At 38.3% G+C, this 17,784-nt stretch overlaps 2 protein-coding genes across 4 annotated transcripts in view; one reads left to right on the top strand and one right to left on the bottom strand.

Moving 5' to 3' along the window:
* LOC123969897 (CD209 antigen-like) overlaps positions 1-9,030 on the bottom strand; it is a 30,977-nt gene extending 21,947 nt beyond the window's left edge. Inside the window, exon 1 of the mRNA XM_046047669.1 lies at positions 8,952-9,030. The gene's annotated coding sequence lies outside the window, so the exon portion shown is untranslated. The remainder of the gene's footprint in view (positions 1-8,951) is intronic.
* Positions 9,031-9,123: 93 nt separating this feature from the next.
* LOC123969894 (asialoglycoprotein receptor 1-like) lies at positions 9,124-13,091 on the top strand. 3 transcript variants are annotated; one of them, XM_046047666.1, is made up of 7 exons: positions 9,124-9,179; positions 9,804-10,078; positions 10,407-10,520; positions 10,603-10,827; positions 11,438-11,583; positions 12,374-12,474; positions 12,825-13,091. In XM_046047666.1, the coding sequence occupies exons 2-7, from the start codon at positions 9,892-9,894 to the stop codon at positions 12,988-12,990; spliced, it is 939 nt and encodes a 312-aa protein (XP_045903622.1). In that variant the 5' UTR covers positions 9,124-9,179; positions 9,804-9,891; the 3' UTR covers positions 12,991-13,091. The 3 variants fall into 3 exon arrangements, with proteins under 3 accessions (XP_045903622.1, XP_045903621.1, XP_045903623.1); XM_046047665.1 differs by lacking the exon at positions 9,124-9,179 and adding an exon at positions 9,354-9,436; XM_046047667.1 differs by lacking the exon at positions 9,124-9,179 and adding an exon at positions 9,361-9,436 and having other exon boundaries at positions 9,812-10,078.
* Positions 13,092-17,784: the final 4,693 nt, after the last annotated feature.

Here is a 17,784-nt window from a genome sequence, read left to right as displayed (position 1 = left end):
TATTCTTTGTGGGGTTAATCAGTGGGGATGATTGATTCTAAGTACATATTAAATGCAGTTTAGAGTCATCAATAAGTTATTACACATTCTTGAGATTCAGAAAAAAATCTGAGGTGATAACTGCGTTTGATCAGCGACGTTTCTGATAAGCTTAAGATGTGGATGCATAATTCGGCCGAACAGCTGTTGTAGGCTACCTGCAGAGATTTTCATCCACCTTTTTTGTCGCGTTATGCCTGCAGACAGCTGGGTTGGGCTGTAACTAGGGCAATGATTTAGTTAAGGCGTGAATTTAGGTGTGTGAGAGCCGCCTCTGAGTTTGTTTGGTGGGTTAGAATTTGCCTAAAAAGGTAGTAGAGGTCAATAAGAAATATAAAATAAGATTGGACTTCAGTAGTTATTGTTGCACAGTGTCCAGCAGAAACTTGTATATTGCACATATGAGGAAACGGTGTATTTCACATTGCCACCCCCAATTACTGTCACATGCCAGAGAGGTTATCATGCTGAGGCGATTTCAGAGTTCCATAGCTTTATGGAACTTTGGAAGAAGCTGCTCAACTGTCTACCCATTGTTGTCTTTGCCAGAGGAGCTGATTGCAGAACCCTCCAGATGTGATTAGCTGTGTCCAGCTCTTCAGGAGAGAACAGCTCCAGCTTCTATCTCTACAGCTCCTGCTTTTCTTTTTACTCACAACACCTGAACACTACTGATGTGAAATTATGACACTGGGTTCTTATCAACAGATTCTATCATTATAATAACTCAACACATTTCAAGTCATACAAAACTACTTTTAAATTTGTAACCTTTTAATATTGATGTTTTCATGAATGCAAGACAAGAGTCTAATTTATTCAACTATTGCTTTTGTATTAGGAATACTTTGTTATTAAGTGTATCAAACTAATTATACATAATAAAATCATTCTTCATTCATCATCAGTTTCATATTTTAATTTTAAATAGTGTGATCTAAACTTAATATATTATAGTTAACAGCTGTAAATGAAAATATTAAGATGTTATTTATAGGCTAACATTTTGCATATTTGTTAGTAGCAAGTAAAAAATGAAAGGTTGATGTTGTATACTGTTTTATTTTGACATTTCTTTAAGAGACAAATGTGACATTGACTGAGAAGTTACTCTGTAGTGAAAAACAAAGAATTATCTGCACACTGAATAGTTTTGAAGCCCTGTAGGAGGTGTCATTTATTGCGACCTGAGAACGTCTTGTGTAGTTTACATTGTATAGACTCACCTATTTACTACATGTGCATTCGGTCAGCTCTGAGACCTCAGAGTTTGCAAGGTCACAATAAAAGAACACCTAGTGGGATTCACAATTACTCTGTGCAGATCATTCTTTGTTTTAGCACTTATCCACAGGATGGTTTGGATGTGCCCACATTATTCTGTGTTTAAACTAGACTTATATCAGAGCCACAAACAAGGCTCTACAGCAGGGGTATTCAATTAGATTTCAAAGAGGTCTAGTTAGAGAAAATTTCCTGAAGCAAAGGTCCGGAACATAAAAACGACGAACTTGCGTTATCATTCAGTACTATAACCTATAGTTGTATCAACACATGTTTTTAGTCAACAACGGACTGTCAAATCAAATAATATTTCAGTCAGTTTTCACATCAAACTGGAAGAATAATAAATAATAACTATTCAAATAATAAATTCTAAATTTAAGTAAACTAAATTAAAGTGCCTAATTTTTAGAAAACATGTAATAAAAAGTGTAGCTTGAAGTGATGAAGTGTAGTCTTAACCAATTTTATAATAAACACTCAACACATCATAACAAATGAACAGCTGTAATGCCTCCCCTTCTCTTTCATTTCCTCTTACAGAGCTACCACTTTCCTACTTTCTGTTGTTCAGTGAGAAACGTGAGCTCCAGCTAGCATATTGGAGATCTATGAGATATTCTGGTTTTGAACTGCCCGTGGGAGGAATGTACATGTAAAAATCTGTACCTTCTTGATTAAAAGTCATGTGAAATCTCTTTTATCTTTCGTCTCCTCAATTCGGGTGTGTTTCCAAAACGTCTCTGGTGAATCTCGCGGACTGGACTCGCAAGCATCGGTATGCACAGATTTGATTGGCTGAGCAGCGTCACATGAGACGATTGGAGCACATGCGATTGGTCTGTGAGTTTCCTGGTCCTCTAAACCAGTACAGTAAATGCTAGAAAAGCTGTGCGGGTTAAAATAGAAACGCTCCGTCACGAGGTAGTAAGTCTCAATAATAAATGGGCTGTAGGTCGGCGGTCCGGAGAGGACGGCGGCTGGGTCCGGATCCGGACCGCGGTCCGCCTATTAGTGACCTCTGCTCTACAGGAACTTCAGGCTCTGTTAAACAGTCTATGGGTACCGGGTGTAAGTCTCCTTATCTATCTTAAAGTATAAGGTAGAAAGTAAAAATACTCCTGCACACACAGAAATACACTGCATAATTACTTATCAACATTTCATGTGAAACATGTTGGGAGTATTTTCACTTTTTAACTTATACTAGACTGGTGTTCTTTAGCAAGAGTTCAGCTTTAATGTTTCATGTTTTATCTGTGGTATACGATTAGCTTTTCAGTAAGTAGTAAAGACAGGGAGTGCTAATATATATAGAATTTATTACAAGTGAACCATAAACCATATCTTTTTTTAAATGGATCTATGGTACAAATATGGACAGTATTTAAAAGTCAAAGTAAACAGAAAGAGAGAACCGGAGAGAAGGCCTTTCCACGTCAGTCCACCCCATCAGCACAATGAGGACTCCAGGTCGCTGCAGCTCTCTGGCACCAGGTGGGACATCTGATCCACAGTGTGGCTCTGGGAGGAAAATGTGTAATAAATTCTTCAGGTGATTCTTTAATAAATAGAATAGTGTGGTGAAGTTAATTTTCTAACGTAATTTAATTCAAAAAGTGAATCTTTCATATATTTTAGATTCATTACACAAAGTGAAGCATTTCAAATCCTTTTTGCTTTCATCTTGATGATTATGTTTTACAGCTCATTGGAAATAAAAACTCCACTATCTCAAAATGTATAAACATTTTAGAATAAAAATACATTTCTGTATTACAAATTATACAGAAATCACTGGAGAAGAGCTCTCTAATCAGCTAATTAACTCTCTCAGTCTGGTTCTGATGCTCACAATGAACTTTTCCTCAGTATTCTAATTTTTTGAGATGGTCCTCTAAAAGATGCCTCAGTGTTTTAATGTTGACAGCACTATTATGTCACATACGTGAGAGAAAATGGAACAAAGGAGACTCTTTAAACGTTTTTATGTTGTCCTTTTAAGACAATTTTATATCAGCTGTCAAATGTCCAGTAGCCAAGACTAGCAACATTATTTTAGACTCAAAGTTTACGCCTTGAGTAGCAGATGTGGAGGCATCAGAACCTCAACAAGAATCTTGATGGAAGCCAAACTGTCTGTCAAAAACAGTCACAGCTAACTAATAGTGTGGTAGAAAGTGGTAGAAAAATATCCCCTTAAATATAAAAAGTACCTTTCTCTCACAAATGTCCTATTCCAGATAATAATCCCACACAGCCCTGCCGACAGCAGCAACGTTACTCAAAATAGCGGTGTGGGGAATTAATTAACGTGATAGCAGCCATGGCTAACGTTTTACAAGATATATAGCTTTCATCATGTAACTGAGGACTCTACCACTAGCTTATTACGTTTATTACAAGTAACATACTGAGGTGACGTCCAAATAAACGACTCGTAACCGCTCGTAACCAACGGTATGTCAATTGATTTGCTTGAAATTGTTCGTTTGAGTTGTAACATTAACGTTAAGTAAACTTAAGATAATTAATAACTGATTCATAGTTAACTGTTAACGTTGGTCTCAACAAAATCCAACTTTAGTGTTGCAAAATAACGTTACCACAATTATATATTAAAAAGCATTTAAAACCTTGTGAAGTATAATGTCAATAACAGATATGTGAGTTATTTTAATATTCTCCGGTCTTACCTTGACTGTAGCTGGTAATGTCGGTAAACTGGTATCAACACAGCCGCAGGTTCCAACCTCCACCGTACAGCACCGCAGAGTAGCATGTAGCATTAGCTCCTTAGCATGAGCTAACTCGGTCACGTCGAGCCAGGCGGGAGTGGTTTCAGCAAAAAGTCATCTCAGCTCCACCTACGACCCGCCTCTTTGCCCATTTTTGGTTATCTGGGAGTGACGCGCTGTGACGCGCTGCCAAGATGGCGCCGGAGAGCTCCACTAATTTTGAGCTTCATAACAGCTCTTCAGAAACCAATGGGTGACGCCACGGACGCTGCATCCATTTTTATATACAGTCTATGTTCTGTAGTAGCCTCGGCTAGCCAGAGGGTGTCGCCATTCCTCCTTATGTAAACCCCTTTTAATGCAGTCTATGATGTAAACTGGTTAGTTAGATATGTGAGGCTCCTTATATTTCCAAAGAGTAATATCCTCATTTATGTAATTGTAGATTTATGTTTAAAGGGGCATAGCAATGGTTTTTTGCTGGATATTGGAATGTTCTGATGAGTACTGCTGGAGCTCAATACAGTTAAAGGAAGAAATTAAATCTCCTCGTCTTCATTCCTGTGTCCTGACCGATACACCATCCTGTTTAACGTTACTGTCTGAAAACCTTGACGAACTAGCAGGGGCGCTTGTTCATTAGGGCAACTGGGACACACCGCCATGGCGGCAAAGGCAGGGGATATTTTTCTACCACTTTCTACCACACTAGTAGTTAGCTGTGACTGTTTTTGACAGACAGTTAGGCTCTGAATATCGCCCAGATCTCTCTCATATCATGTAAAGGCAGTTTTTTCAATCTGCGGCCGTTGCAATGCAATCTATATGGGTTCTGGGATGGCTCACACTAACGTGTTTACGTCATGAGCCCAGCAGCAGAGCTACACTTCTGCTACCTGAAAAGGACTCGGCAGTCCTCCAGCTTGTTGCTCTCACTACAACCAGTTTCTGTACAAAACGAACGTTCAGGCTGAAAATTCAACCGTGGTGTCGGGAGATGCAGCGACTTTAACAGCAGGGAGTAAGACATTTTAAATAATACATGTAATTTGTTAAGCTATGAGGAGAGGAAAAGTCCGCTAGCCACTAGGCTAATTTATGCTCAGTAAAATGCCATAGGCTAAGCTAATAATCTTGATAGTTATTATTAAGCCAAATTTTATGATTATGTTAAATGTGATTGTTATTAAGCCATGTTTTATATGTGTTGGTGAGTCAATTTAAAGTTATTTGCACTTAACCTGCAACAATTATTTGATGTGTTGTTTTTTTCTTTTATTGCCAGAAACCGAAGAAGAAAGAGGAGGTAGCATGATGTGGCCATCACTGGCATCTTGTCAGAGGAGGGTAAAAAGAAGAAGGAGAAGTAGCTAGCTGTCGGAAGCTCCATCTTAAACCTGACTCTTATTCAGTTTTAATCCACACTTTTACGTTACATTTTTTATATATCTTTTATTTAGACCGTCCAGAACAAAGAAATATGACCACATCACCCCTCTTTTAGCTTCATTACATTGGCTCCCAGTATGTTTTAGAATTGAGTTTTGAATTATATTGATCACTTTTAAAGCTCTTCATGGCCTCTCACCTTGTTAAATTTCTGACCTTTTAGTCCCATACACACCAGCACGTACCTTGAGATCCTCGGACAGAGGTCTGTTGTCTGTTCCAGAGTCTCGACAGAAAACTAAAGGGGACAGCGCGTTTGCTGTCAGGGCCCCGAGGCTCTGGAACAGCCTTGCCGAGGAAATCAGGTCGGCTGAGTCAGTGAACTCTTTTAAGTCCCTTCTTAAAACATACTTTTATAGGAGAACCTTTCCCGATTTTATTTTACTTTATTTTATCCCTTTTATTTTAAAGCACTTTGTAATTTGTTTTTGAAAAGTGCTCTACAAATAAATATTATTATTATTATTATTATTATAAGTAGGAAAGCAATACAGAAAATAAACCAAAAACAATAGAATATACCTTTTATATTTCCCCTTACATGCCTTGTTGTTTATGTGTAAATACTGCGCTTTATTCTTGATTTGTTGTTCCTAAATAAAAGGTTTGTCACAGATAAATCAGATGATTGTGAGTCATCCTTTTTTTCATTAATGCTAAAGTACAGTAGTTGCCTTTACAGTACATCCAAAGGTCTAAAGATCTGTTGATCTTAACTGAGAACAGTTCATTCATTGTAGATATTGACAATGAACTTCAGTATGTAGCCTAAGGAACAATCCTTGTCTTATAGCAGACTTGGACCATTGAATTGGTCACCTTAGCCATCATCGCAACAATTGACCCCCTGAGAGATTTTGCAGGAGCCACCACTGTGAACTAGCCCTACTTAATTGCCTCAATAACGTGCAGTACATGGTTTCATATAGTGATTCGTTTGGTGATTTAACATGCAGAGCTAAAACTTTAACAGAGATAATGTAGTCCTCCTTATTAGGTGCTCACTAAACAGAGTTTTCCGTATTGTGCTGTGTTAAGGCCAGAAAATCCTCCCATTCTTGTAACCACGATCATTATTAAACATCTGCGGACACCACGGATGAGGACTACTTCTGTTTATACTACCTTATGTCAGCGGAAAAATCGGGAGGCATGCGGATATCTGCACAGATCCTGCGCGTACACCCTCTGATGACGATTTTTTTGTAACACAGACCCTAGCCGTACTTCGCATATTCGTGGACATGGACTACGGTTATTTATACTACTTTCTGGAGGCAGCTTGGTGGACCTGTTCCACACATGCGCAGTACTTTGTTTGTTGCCCTTGTAGCGTAGTGGAACAAGTCGGCAGGATTACAAACAATGGGAGGCACGCGGATGTCCACTCAGAGCCTACGCATAAAGCTTGATTTATACTCCTGCGTACGGTCTACGTGTGTAGCTACGCCGTAGCCTACGCACGTATGCATTTATACTTGTGCGTCGGTGTGTCCGTCATTCTGCAATTACACCCCCAAACGCAGAGCAGGCTAACTTCCGGTTTAGCCCTCCGCTAACGTGAATGAGGGGAAAATTGTAAATGTGCGGCTGGTATAGCCTTTTTATCTTTTATCGACCGACTGGATCACATTCTGATAGTGAAACGAGTCATTCCGCTCAGGTTGTGACAGTCAAATGTATTGATCCACCGTGTTACAGCCGCTGTTTTGGCCGCTAGTAAAAGTTACTTCAAAGTGCGGGACACTTCCTGTCGGCTCTGAGGCATTGCGAGGCTTCCCAGCCGACCAATCACAGTGCTTACGGTCCGCATTGCTTCGACGTGTAGTTACATTTTTGAGGAGGTGCATGTCAGGCTTTGCCGTAGGTTACGGCGTAGGGTAGGGGGTTAAGTGCAATTTTAACCCTACACAGAGGCTATACCATCGATTTGACGCATAAGTAACCCCTCTGATGACACGGAAAGTATAAAACTTGCTTAACACAACTTTTTTGTATTTAATTTCTCATTAAGAGTTATGTGCAGTCACCAACAGTAAAGTCAAATGTCCTCAAAAGCCAACTGAATAATGTCCAACAAAAAAGAAGTGTTACGTTATGTTTCTAAAAGTCGGTGTTCAAAGCTCCAGATCCTTGTTCATACAAACACAGCAATGTACAATAGAAACAATAAAGTTGCACAGCAGAAACAAACCCAACAAAAAATCTGCTGAAATCTCGTGAGAGGCGAATTGCAGGAAGACAACGGTGGAAACGTGCGTCAGAGTTGGAGAGAGGAGTCTGTTGTGTTGGAGTAACATTAGGGCAAAAAGTCTTGGTAGCAGTTCCTCTATGTACACAACAAACTTTGCTCGTTCGTTTCCACACGGCATCTTCCTGCAGCAACTTGCCTCTCCCAGGAGTGAGAATTGAGACTAGTTTCTTGTTAAAAACTAAACAAAGGGTGTCATCAGGAATCACTCATATGGATTCTTTCTATGATGTCAGACTCCTCACATAACAGTCTAAGCCTGTCAACGGCAAAAAGAAGCACGTTTTGTGGACTTAATTTTGACAGACACAATTAACCTGATGGAATATATTGCAGCCAGTGCAGTTGGTTCGCAGCTGCAAGTTGAAGCCTGTTTCATGGCCAAACATGTTTTGTACCTACAAGTCATTTAATTTGACACCAATTTACATGAAAATATTTTCATGTAAATTAAAATAATAATTAATAATTAAAATTTTTATTAATTAAATTTAAATACAGAAATTATCCCTTAACGTCTTTGCACTCTACCTTCTTTACCCACACAAGCCATTTAAGTCTTTGTTTTTCTGTAGAAAAGTTATTTTAGAAAATAGTCTATTGTTTGTGTGTGCTGAAGTATAAAGATTATTTACATATTTTCATGTACCTGCAGTCAACATGCTATTATAGTGTGTACACATGTTAACCTGTTTGTATGTGTTCATTACCTGAGATTGCAGGTCCAGTTCTGTTTGGCTGAGTGTGGATGTTGTCTTTATTTGAATAAATACTTTCTGAAAAAATTTCCAAACTCTTCTTTTTGCCAGGATTTCCTGATGGTCTCTCTACATTAGCATAGATATCCAGTTGATCCATGATGTTCAGCTGTACTGACAGTTCAGTTTGGTCCTAAGTCTGGAGAGTGTGCTTCTGAAATGATAGACTACTAGTTCTGGACTGTCCTAAATAGACAGTGGCAGGAAGACAGCAGTACATTCACACATGTGACTGTACTTAAAAGGAAACTGAGCTGATGAGATGACCTTTCCAGCCTTTTGTTGCATGTGTATGGAGGTGCTTTCCATTTTGGTTAGTTCTGTAAACTCATTACTGCTCAAACGTGTGCACACATAAATATACAGCAGGTTCCAAAAGTCTAAAAAGTCTGCAGTGTCTAGTCTGAACAACTACTGCCCTGTGGCTCTCACCTCTATTCTGAAGTGCTTTGAGAAAGTGGTTCTTTAGCACATAAAGAACAACATCCCAGCCATCCAGCCCATCACCATTTTACTTTCAGAACCAGCAGATCCACAGAGGTCTTGTTCACACTTTCCAATGGACAATGGTCTTTTTGGGATACTTGAAAATCTACCCATTTTGTCGTTTAGGTGTGAGGAAGTTGGCAGCCATCAATAGTCTTACTTTATAATTTTCAGGTACTATCAAACAATAAACTAACAACCATTGTAAAACAGAGCACAGCACATTGTTCACATGTGATTCTCTATTCAACAGGAAACTGTGGGATTAATTATTTTATTCGCTGCAGCTGCATGATTGTGCTTTCCATTTTGTTTAGAGTGGCAAAATCTCTGAAATCTTATACTTCAGCTGTCATTGCTCAGAATGAATAAATTAATACAGAAATACATGTAGTGGTGGTAGAATAGCAAGAAAGAAAGAAAAAAGACAGGTACTTCAAGTTTTTGTGTCAAGTTTATCATTGTCCTGTGTAAATTGAATGACCACATGCAGTTTCTGTTGTAACAGTACTGCACAAATAAAACAGAAAAGGAAACAACCTTCACAGTATAGATAATGATGCATTACTCATAGATAGATGGATACTGACTAAGAAATGTACTACCACAATATAAGTAGTAGTTAGAGTAAATATAAGTGTAAATCTGGTGAAACTATGGGGCTTTAAATTACGATGATTTATGACAGGGCATCTTCTCTTCCAAGTTTACTTCAGTTATTTTCTTCCTCCTCTATTTTCTTCCCTTTTTATTTAAACCTGATGCAAAGTGACCTCTAATTACTTCCCTATTCCCTAGGGCTGCAGTTTGCTGATATAAATGCCAACATACTGTGATCCAAGCAAAACAGAGGACAGAGAACAATTAGGTAAAGTAAGAAAGCAGTATGGCTGAGGATCTCTATACCAAGCCAGACCTCATCAGAAAAGTTAGATTTCAGACAGGTGAGAAGGAAGACAGAAACACAGAACTCTATGATAACAGCAGTAATGTGAGGATTAATCACAACAACTGGGCAGAGGGCAGTACGCCGCTGGAATCACAGGACAACACTACCGGGAACCAACAGAAAAGTCTGTCTGTCTGCGTCTATCTGCCTGTCTCATATGTCCTATATGTCCTACATAGACGGGATACTGTATTTAAGATTACTTATATATGTTGGGGAAAACATTACATTACATTTTACATAGAGGCTTTTTGTTTTCGTATGAATTACAATTTTAAAAAATCAGACATTGTCATCATATTCATATTTGTTACATCAAAACTGTGAATGTACAATCACAGACTGCTTTAAGTCAAATGCAAATGTTAATAGAATGTAGCATACTTTTAATGAAGCAGAACTTTTATTTTTATTAACTCTATTAAATCAGCAGTGTTTATTTGTGTCCTCAGCCACTTCAGTCAATGTAAGTTCAGGACAAAGGAATCTTTTCAGAGCTGTTGCAGTGTTTCTGCTGCTGCTGTGTCTTCTCCTCCAGATTGCAGTGATTGTCCTGATGGTCCAATGTAAGTCTTCCAAATTCATAGAGATTATATACAGTATGTGATACAAGTGACCTTTGAGCTTTCATGTTTGATTATGTGGCAGTGATTCAAGACAAAAGCAACTGGAACATGGAGAGAAATCAACTGTGGATGGACAATGCCAACCTGACAAGCGAAAGACACAAACTACAGCGGCGTTACAGTGAAATGGAAAGTCTTAATCACTTCCTGACCCAAAATATAAGCCAGTTAGAGAATGAGAAAAAGCTTCTGCAGGCCATTAACACCAACCTCACCAAAGAGAGAGCTGAATTACAAACAAAGCTTGGTGAGTGACAGGATGAAATCTGATGTTTAATTAAAAGAATAGACATTTTGGAAATTACACTTATTCACTTTTTAGAATTAAGAATGAGGTGAGAGGATCGATGCCACTCTCATGGATGTACAGTAAATATATAGCTGTGCTGGATAGCTTATCACTGGAAACTGGAAAGCCCAGAACTGGGGAAACAGCTAGCCCGTCTCTGAGTAACGCTTAAGCTCACTAATTTAAATACAATAGCGTTTGTTTGATTTGTACAAAAATCAAATTGTAAATTGAGGTGTTATGTAATGCACTATTTCTTGACTGGGAGCAGTTGCTAGGCAACCATAGCTTCCCTAAAACGGCTGACATTTTTACTCTTGGACTTTTGCACAACCTATCATCTAACTCTCAGAATTAAAGTCAATCAGCATATTTCCCAGGTTTTTCTTTTAAGCTGCTGTTTAGATATTGAGAGTTTTTTTAACTAATTTGGAAAGACGCGCTGGTCTGCAACATCGAGTAGCCTACAGCATATAGGCTACAAGTGGTATTTCTGCTTGATGTTCTGGATTGTGTTGTGTCTTTTATGTTGTCATGGGGATATATGCCATTTTGTGTCATTAAACAGAGACTCCATGCTGTCCTAACAACTGGGAAAAGTTTGGAAATAGTTGTTATCTAATTTCCACCGAAACGAAAAACTGGAATGACAGCAGAAAGATCTGTAAAAATGTTAATGCAGAACTGGTGATCATATCCAGTATTGAGGAACAGGTGAGTGGACAATTTTTTTTTCTATCTCTTGAACCAATTGTTGTTGACTGAGTAGCCTACTATTTTAATATCTTCAGACATGTTTTCAAACACAGGAGTAAAGTAAACCTATTTTTTCAATAATGGATTAAGAAACATATGTTCAGTTCCTGTGATTTTAAACATGGTTGAAAAAAATTGAAAACATGGAAGAGGAAAATGAAAACAGCAAGCAGTAATGAACGAGGCCGACTTTGTGATGTGCCGTATCCGTGGTGCAGTTACCAGTACCAGTATGTCAAGTGTGGACCACAGCATGAACATCTCCATGTACACTCTAGTTACAACAATTTCCTGTTTCATGGCAAAACATCAAAATTCAGCGCCATGGACACTGCCCTCAAAAAACTCACAGTTAGCATGCATTTTCATCAGTGTTTTCTGTGAAAGTCAATCCAAATAATTCTCAAGGAGGAGATTGTTAAAATACAGAGCCTATAAATGGCGGAAAAATGGCCTACAATTGCACCTACTAACCCCAAAATGGCGGAATTCCTGTTGGGTTATTGTAGGAAACAAGTGAGCAAATAAGCCGAGAAAGTGTGACAGTGAGCCAGCATGATCAATACTAGGACCCTAAAACTGAAGCAGCCATCATTCATTTCATTATTTACACCTGTGTTTTTTTCCTGTGACATGTCCGAAGGGTTGGGGGGGCTCTTTTGGTGTACCTAATCTCTTTGAAAGGACAGAAAAGAAAAAGTGAGATATAACTGACTATAACTGCCACAAATGTCTCTTTGAAATGTAGAGATTTATGAGCTCATTTGGCCTGGAGACCTGGATTGGTCTGACTGATGAAGAGACCGAAGGAGATTGGAAATGGGTAAATGGAACAAGAGTCACCGAAACGTAAGACATTTTGTAAAATCTGATTTATTGACTGTCTCTGTGTTATATTCAAAATGCGCCTTCTTAATTAATTGATCAATTTACAATAAAGCCCACAGTTCCCAACAACGGCTCAGGAGACAAAGTCTGAATTCAAAGATTAAAGAACACAGATGATGAAGATATTAGATCTGTGTTTTATATACTGACAACGAAGAATTGATGTGTATGCAAGTTCTGCCCACAGTGAAACTGTGTGATATTGAGCATATTGTGCAGACACCTGAGCTTTCTGTGGTTGTTTCCATTCAATGTTCAACAGTTTTGATGTCTAATTTTTAGCAATGGTTAAACTTGTTGTTCATCCCCAGGTACTGGAGAACTGGACAGCCGGATAATAAAGGAGAAAAAACAAGTGAAAACTGTGCTGAGATTTCCATACAACAAGATTTAAAAAACTGGAATGATTTAAGTTGCACCAAATCATTATTCTTTATCTGTGAGACAACGCTTTTTTTTAAAAAAAATATAAAATAAAATAATTATGGTACACTCTTTCCATTTCCATATCTGTTTTGCTTTCACCCGTGCAAAATACCAATAACATACTGCACATTCTCCTCCTTCTCTATGCATAAATAAACTTCTGTACTTGATTGATATTATATTAATTAATGATTTGTTGTGTTTGTGATGTAATAAAAAACAAACCACAAAATAAATGCATTTTTCTCTTAAGACCTTATTCTAATTGTATGACTGAGTGATTTATTACATACAACATTACCACTATCAAGATTGACTAACCGATAAAAATGCTGATATACATCATTTATAATTTTGAAAAATTCACCCTGATGAAAGGTATATCAATCAATTTGATATTTACTTTAGTATTGTGAATGTATGTAGCTGAGACGCATTAGCTTGCTCATTTCCAATCAAATATGTGGCTGCAAATAACAAATCAGACGCTTTGTTTTACACATTTTCTTTCATTAAAATACAGAATCTTGATTTGGGTCAGAAGGCTGTAAAATACAAATTTTTGGGTGAGTAATAAAATGGGTTGTTTCCTTTATTTTGTAACAACCATTGTATTTCTTTCTGGAGAAATTGCGGTGTGAATGCTGGCTGTTGAAGGCTGGCTGTTGAAGGCTGATGCTAAACTGGATTGCTAAACTTGCTAATCCCCCCCCCAAAAAAAAAAGCCCACTGTGTTCTGATTGGCCAAGATCCTGAAGCAGGATGATTATGCCGCTCAGCGGTAGAGACAAACTAAGCATAGGAGCTGCCAGTTGTTATTGAGGCTGCAGGCCTATTACCATATATGGAAAACGAGCTCTGTATGACATCAGTAAGAGCCAAGAGTAGAGCTTTGGCCACGTTTAACATAAACATCTGACATTGTAACATTATAGATAAGACAGAAAATATAAGAAGCCTAATAAGTCTCCTTTAATGTGTGTGTGTGTGTGTGTGTGTGTGTGTGGGTGTGTGTGTGTTCAGTGAAGAGGACACAAACAGGTGTTCAGAAAATAGCTTAACTTCAGAACAGAGGACCCAGTCCTGTGATCTTTAATCAACTAACTTACGTCACCAAGGTAACCATCTCTTCAATAGAGACAGATAGAAAAATAGACACAATAGAGACAGATAGAGACTTTCTGTCAAACAAACCTCCACTGTGGCAAAACTATAGGTTGTATTGGCAAATTTACCCGACCAGCAGCAGCAGAAGGCATTTGTGAACAATGTGATATGTTTTTTGTGTGGATAAAGTAAAAAAAAGTGAGCTCTTCTGCGAGTTAAAAAACTGGTACGTTCTGCTCTGCTCCAGAAATTTTGACACAAATTTATAATGGCTTCCAATGGAGGACTTGGCTGTCACTCTTGTCCTTTTTAAGGGCGCTGAGCCAAATCTATAAGTCCCAGGGATTTAAAAAGCCCACGTAAGGAACCACAACAAAATTTACTACACTTCTGGTGTAAAATTATGCATGAAGAGTTCAAATTTTGAGTTAAAGAGAAAAGTTTAATGTATTCATTATCCATATTAAAAAGTGAATTATTATCAGTTGAATCCAGTTTTATCCACTGTTGAGGAAATGATTATTTCAGCTGCATATCACAGTGCGTCTTTTTAATTGCTAGCTCATATGCATCAATACCAAAGTCATAGGTGCTTTTTATTGCTGCAGTTTAAGATTTAGGACAAACCTGTGTTGTCTGGGTCAAAGTCACCTGATCACTTAAACTCCTTTGCTGTATCTTCAGAAGCTACGGTTAAACTGAGGCATCAAGAGTGATATACAAGTGAAAACACTTGTATATATGGACTATGGATGTGCAGGGCTTTAATGTTGGAGTAATATATGAGAGGAAATGTACTACAAAGTATGCCAATAAATCCACCAAACATGACTTTTGAAGAGAAACCTTCAAATATAGTTTTCTCTGTGGAAGAGGAAGAGGTTTGTAAAGCACTGTTCATTTAATTTATCTAAACGGTGTTGTTTTAAATCTATATTTATCATGTCCTTTGTTTCAGCTTCCCTACAGTTGCATTTTCAGTTAACAATAAGTGGTCACTCAATCGTGATAATTTTTTGTAGTTGACTGCAAATCAAATATCAAAAAGTAGCTATCATGCAAATTTAAAAGGAACAAGCAGAAGCCCAAACAATAAGTATTTATGACTTCCTATTTTTTCAGCTCTTCCCTTTTTTTATATGCCAACATGGAGGTCCAGCCTCTTTCAGAAGAAAGACACAACTATTATATCAGGATTAAAAACAAACTTTGTTATACTGGGAGTACAGCAGTGAAAGCAATTCTTAAGTTGGGTCTTTGATGTCTGAAATGTCGTCGGATGACCTGTACGCTAAGCCTGGCATCATCATGACAAGGGAGTATGACAAGGAGAGTGTAGTGGACATCTATGTGAGTGCAGAAAGCCTGAGAGTGTATGACAACCCCTGGGTGGAGGGCATGTCACCAAATATACCAGCACCTACAGGGGCTCAGCACACAGGTATGGACATGACCAGCACCAAGCTTCAGTTTGTGGATTTTTCTGTGTGGTTTGGTAGTGTTATTTTGTTGCCTCTGAACACGTGTTTACATTTAATGTCCTTGTGTTTTTTGAATAGACACTTAGAGTTATCTACAGCTATACATAGTATTTCATGCATTTAGTGTATTTTCATAGATGTCAGTATCCTAAAAGTTCTGAGCCTGATGTTGATTATTTATTTAAGTGTCTGTGGTCAGTGGGCGGAGGAATCATGTCAGAACTTCTTTAATGTTTCTGCGAGTGTTGTGTGTTCTCCTCCTGGCTGGGATCCTGGTCCTCATTTGTCTCGAGGTCCAAAGTGAGTTTTTCCTAATTCAGTTTGGTGTAAAGAAAATAGTTGATTACATAAAGATTGTAATATTCTGATATTACATGGGAATATTTAGTTGCTGTTTTGTTGTTCCTCTTGCTGCAATAGTGAAAAAAGACGAAGCCACTTGGAGTACAGAGAAAACCCAATTATTGGCAGAAATCGCCAATCTCAGCAAAATCATCGACCAGTTAAAAGCCAGTTACAGTGAATTCAATGAGTGTTGTGGTAAGTGAAATATTACCACTTCTATTGTATCATCTTTATTCATTGATGAGATGCTGTGTCTACAATCAATTATCACACAAGATCCTCTATGTTTCTGTTATTATTTTATTTTATTATACATTGTGATATGTGGTGGCCTTAAGATGCAAAGCACAATGTTTAATATAACAACACAGAAAACATTTCCAACAGCAGGATGCAAACTATTTGTATCATTGTTAATCCTAAATGGATGTCTGTGATACTGGTCGAAGCAGGAAGTAGGGCGAGGTGTGCTCATTGCTCTCTGGTGGTCACACTGCTAACGTGTAGTTCCACCTGTGTGTCAAGGATCTGTCACAATAGACTGCATTTGCCTCTGTTGTTTCTGAAATAATGTGAGACAATGAGCCAGGAAGACACGTTCACTCTGTGTGCACATGTGTATCTCCAAACAGAAACAAAACACAGCTGTTTCTGTCTAAAACAAAGTGCAGACTCTTTCCACTACTGCTGCACACCTGACATGTACTGCAGTGTGAAGTGATTCGCAATAATGTTGCAATGCTGCTCACCAAGATAAAGTTGTTGAAATAAAGAGAAACAAATGTTTCACTTATTCAGTTATTGTAGTTCAGTGTTGTTTTTGTTTGTAAGTATGTATTTTTGTTTTTAAAGGTAACAATTTAGCAGTTTGGGAAACTCTTATGAAAAGTGAGCCAAAGCAATTGTAAAATACTGTAGTACCTAGCAAGAATTTCTGCTTTGTAAAAGGGCTGTCTCTCCCTTTGAAACACAGATCTGAAGCATGGGAAATGTAAAGACCAGGTCCGATCTGAATGTCCCTGATAAAGATCTGGGAATGGGTGGACAGGACACCGCTGACCACGGAGCAGTACGTGTTGGAAACATTATTCGAGGATATTTTTCGAAGGATTTCTTTTGCTGGACTGTATCACGTCAGAGCAGGCATCCTGAATGAAGGACTTTTGATGACATTGGACAGTAAACAAGCATGCACTGACTGACGCTTTCAGATCAATCAAACTTTATTTATAAAGGACAAGTCATTCAACAAATGCATCTCAAAGTGCTGAACAGAGTTAAAAAGAACATATGTTTAAATCACAGCAACACAAGCAGAAAAGTAACTTTTATAAAATGCATGTACATCGTAGACATAAATTCATGTATTATAAAGTACACAAAAGATCAAAATAGGGGATTCTTAAGGATCTTGGGTTATACCTAAATCCTTTTAAAAATAACCATTCATTGAGCACAGTGTTAGTTCAGGCAGGCAACAAAGTCAAGCTTCACCTACAATCATAGCACATTAGCTGATGGCAGCCCATCTCAAAGCAGCTGACAGCTCAGCAGATTCCCCTCTTAGCATTCATCAGCAAATTCCGTACAAGGCGCCTTATTTCAGATGCTTTAGCCTGCCTACTCTAGTTGCTTCCTCTGCAAGCAGCTTGTAACCCGCCACCACTCCAGCGCCTCCTTCCAGGCTGTGTCTGATTAATCAGTTTCTGTTATTATTGATCCTGCTCTGGTCTGTACTCCAGGCAGTCTTTGCTGCTGCTCTCTCTGCCCCATGGCTTTCCATGTAGGCACGTAGAAGGGCAGGGAGATCCCAGAACAGAGCCATACCGCCAAACATAACTAATTACAGAGTAAATATCAGCTTCTCTGATGGAAGATGTCCTGACTGAACATTTTCATTCCTCTGTCACTG

Source organism: Micropterus dolomieu, linkage group LG04 (genome assembly GCF_021292245.1).
Source record: "Micropterus dolomieu isolate WLL.071019.BEF.003 ecotype Adirondacks linkage group LG04, ASM2129224v1, whole genome shotgun sequence".
Taxonomy (NCBI): domain Eukaryota; kingdom Metazoa; phylum Chordata; class Actinopteri; order Centrarchiformes; family Centrarchidae; genus Micropterus; species Micropterus dolomieu.
The sequence above is the reverse complement of the archived record's forward strand: the minus strand, read 5'-3'. Positions and strand labels throughout refer to the sequence as shown.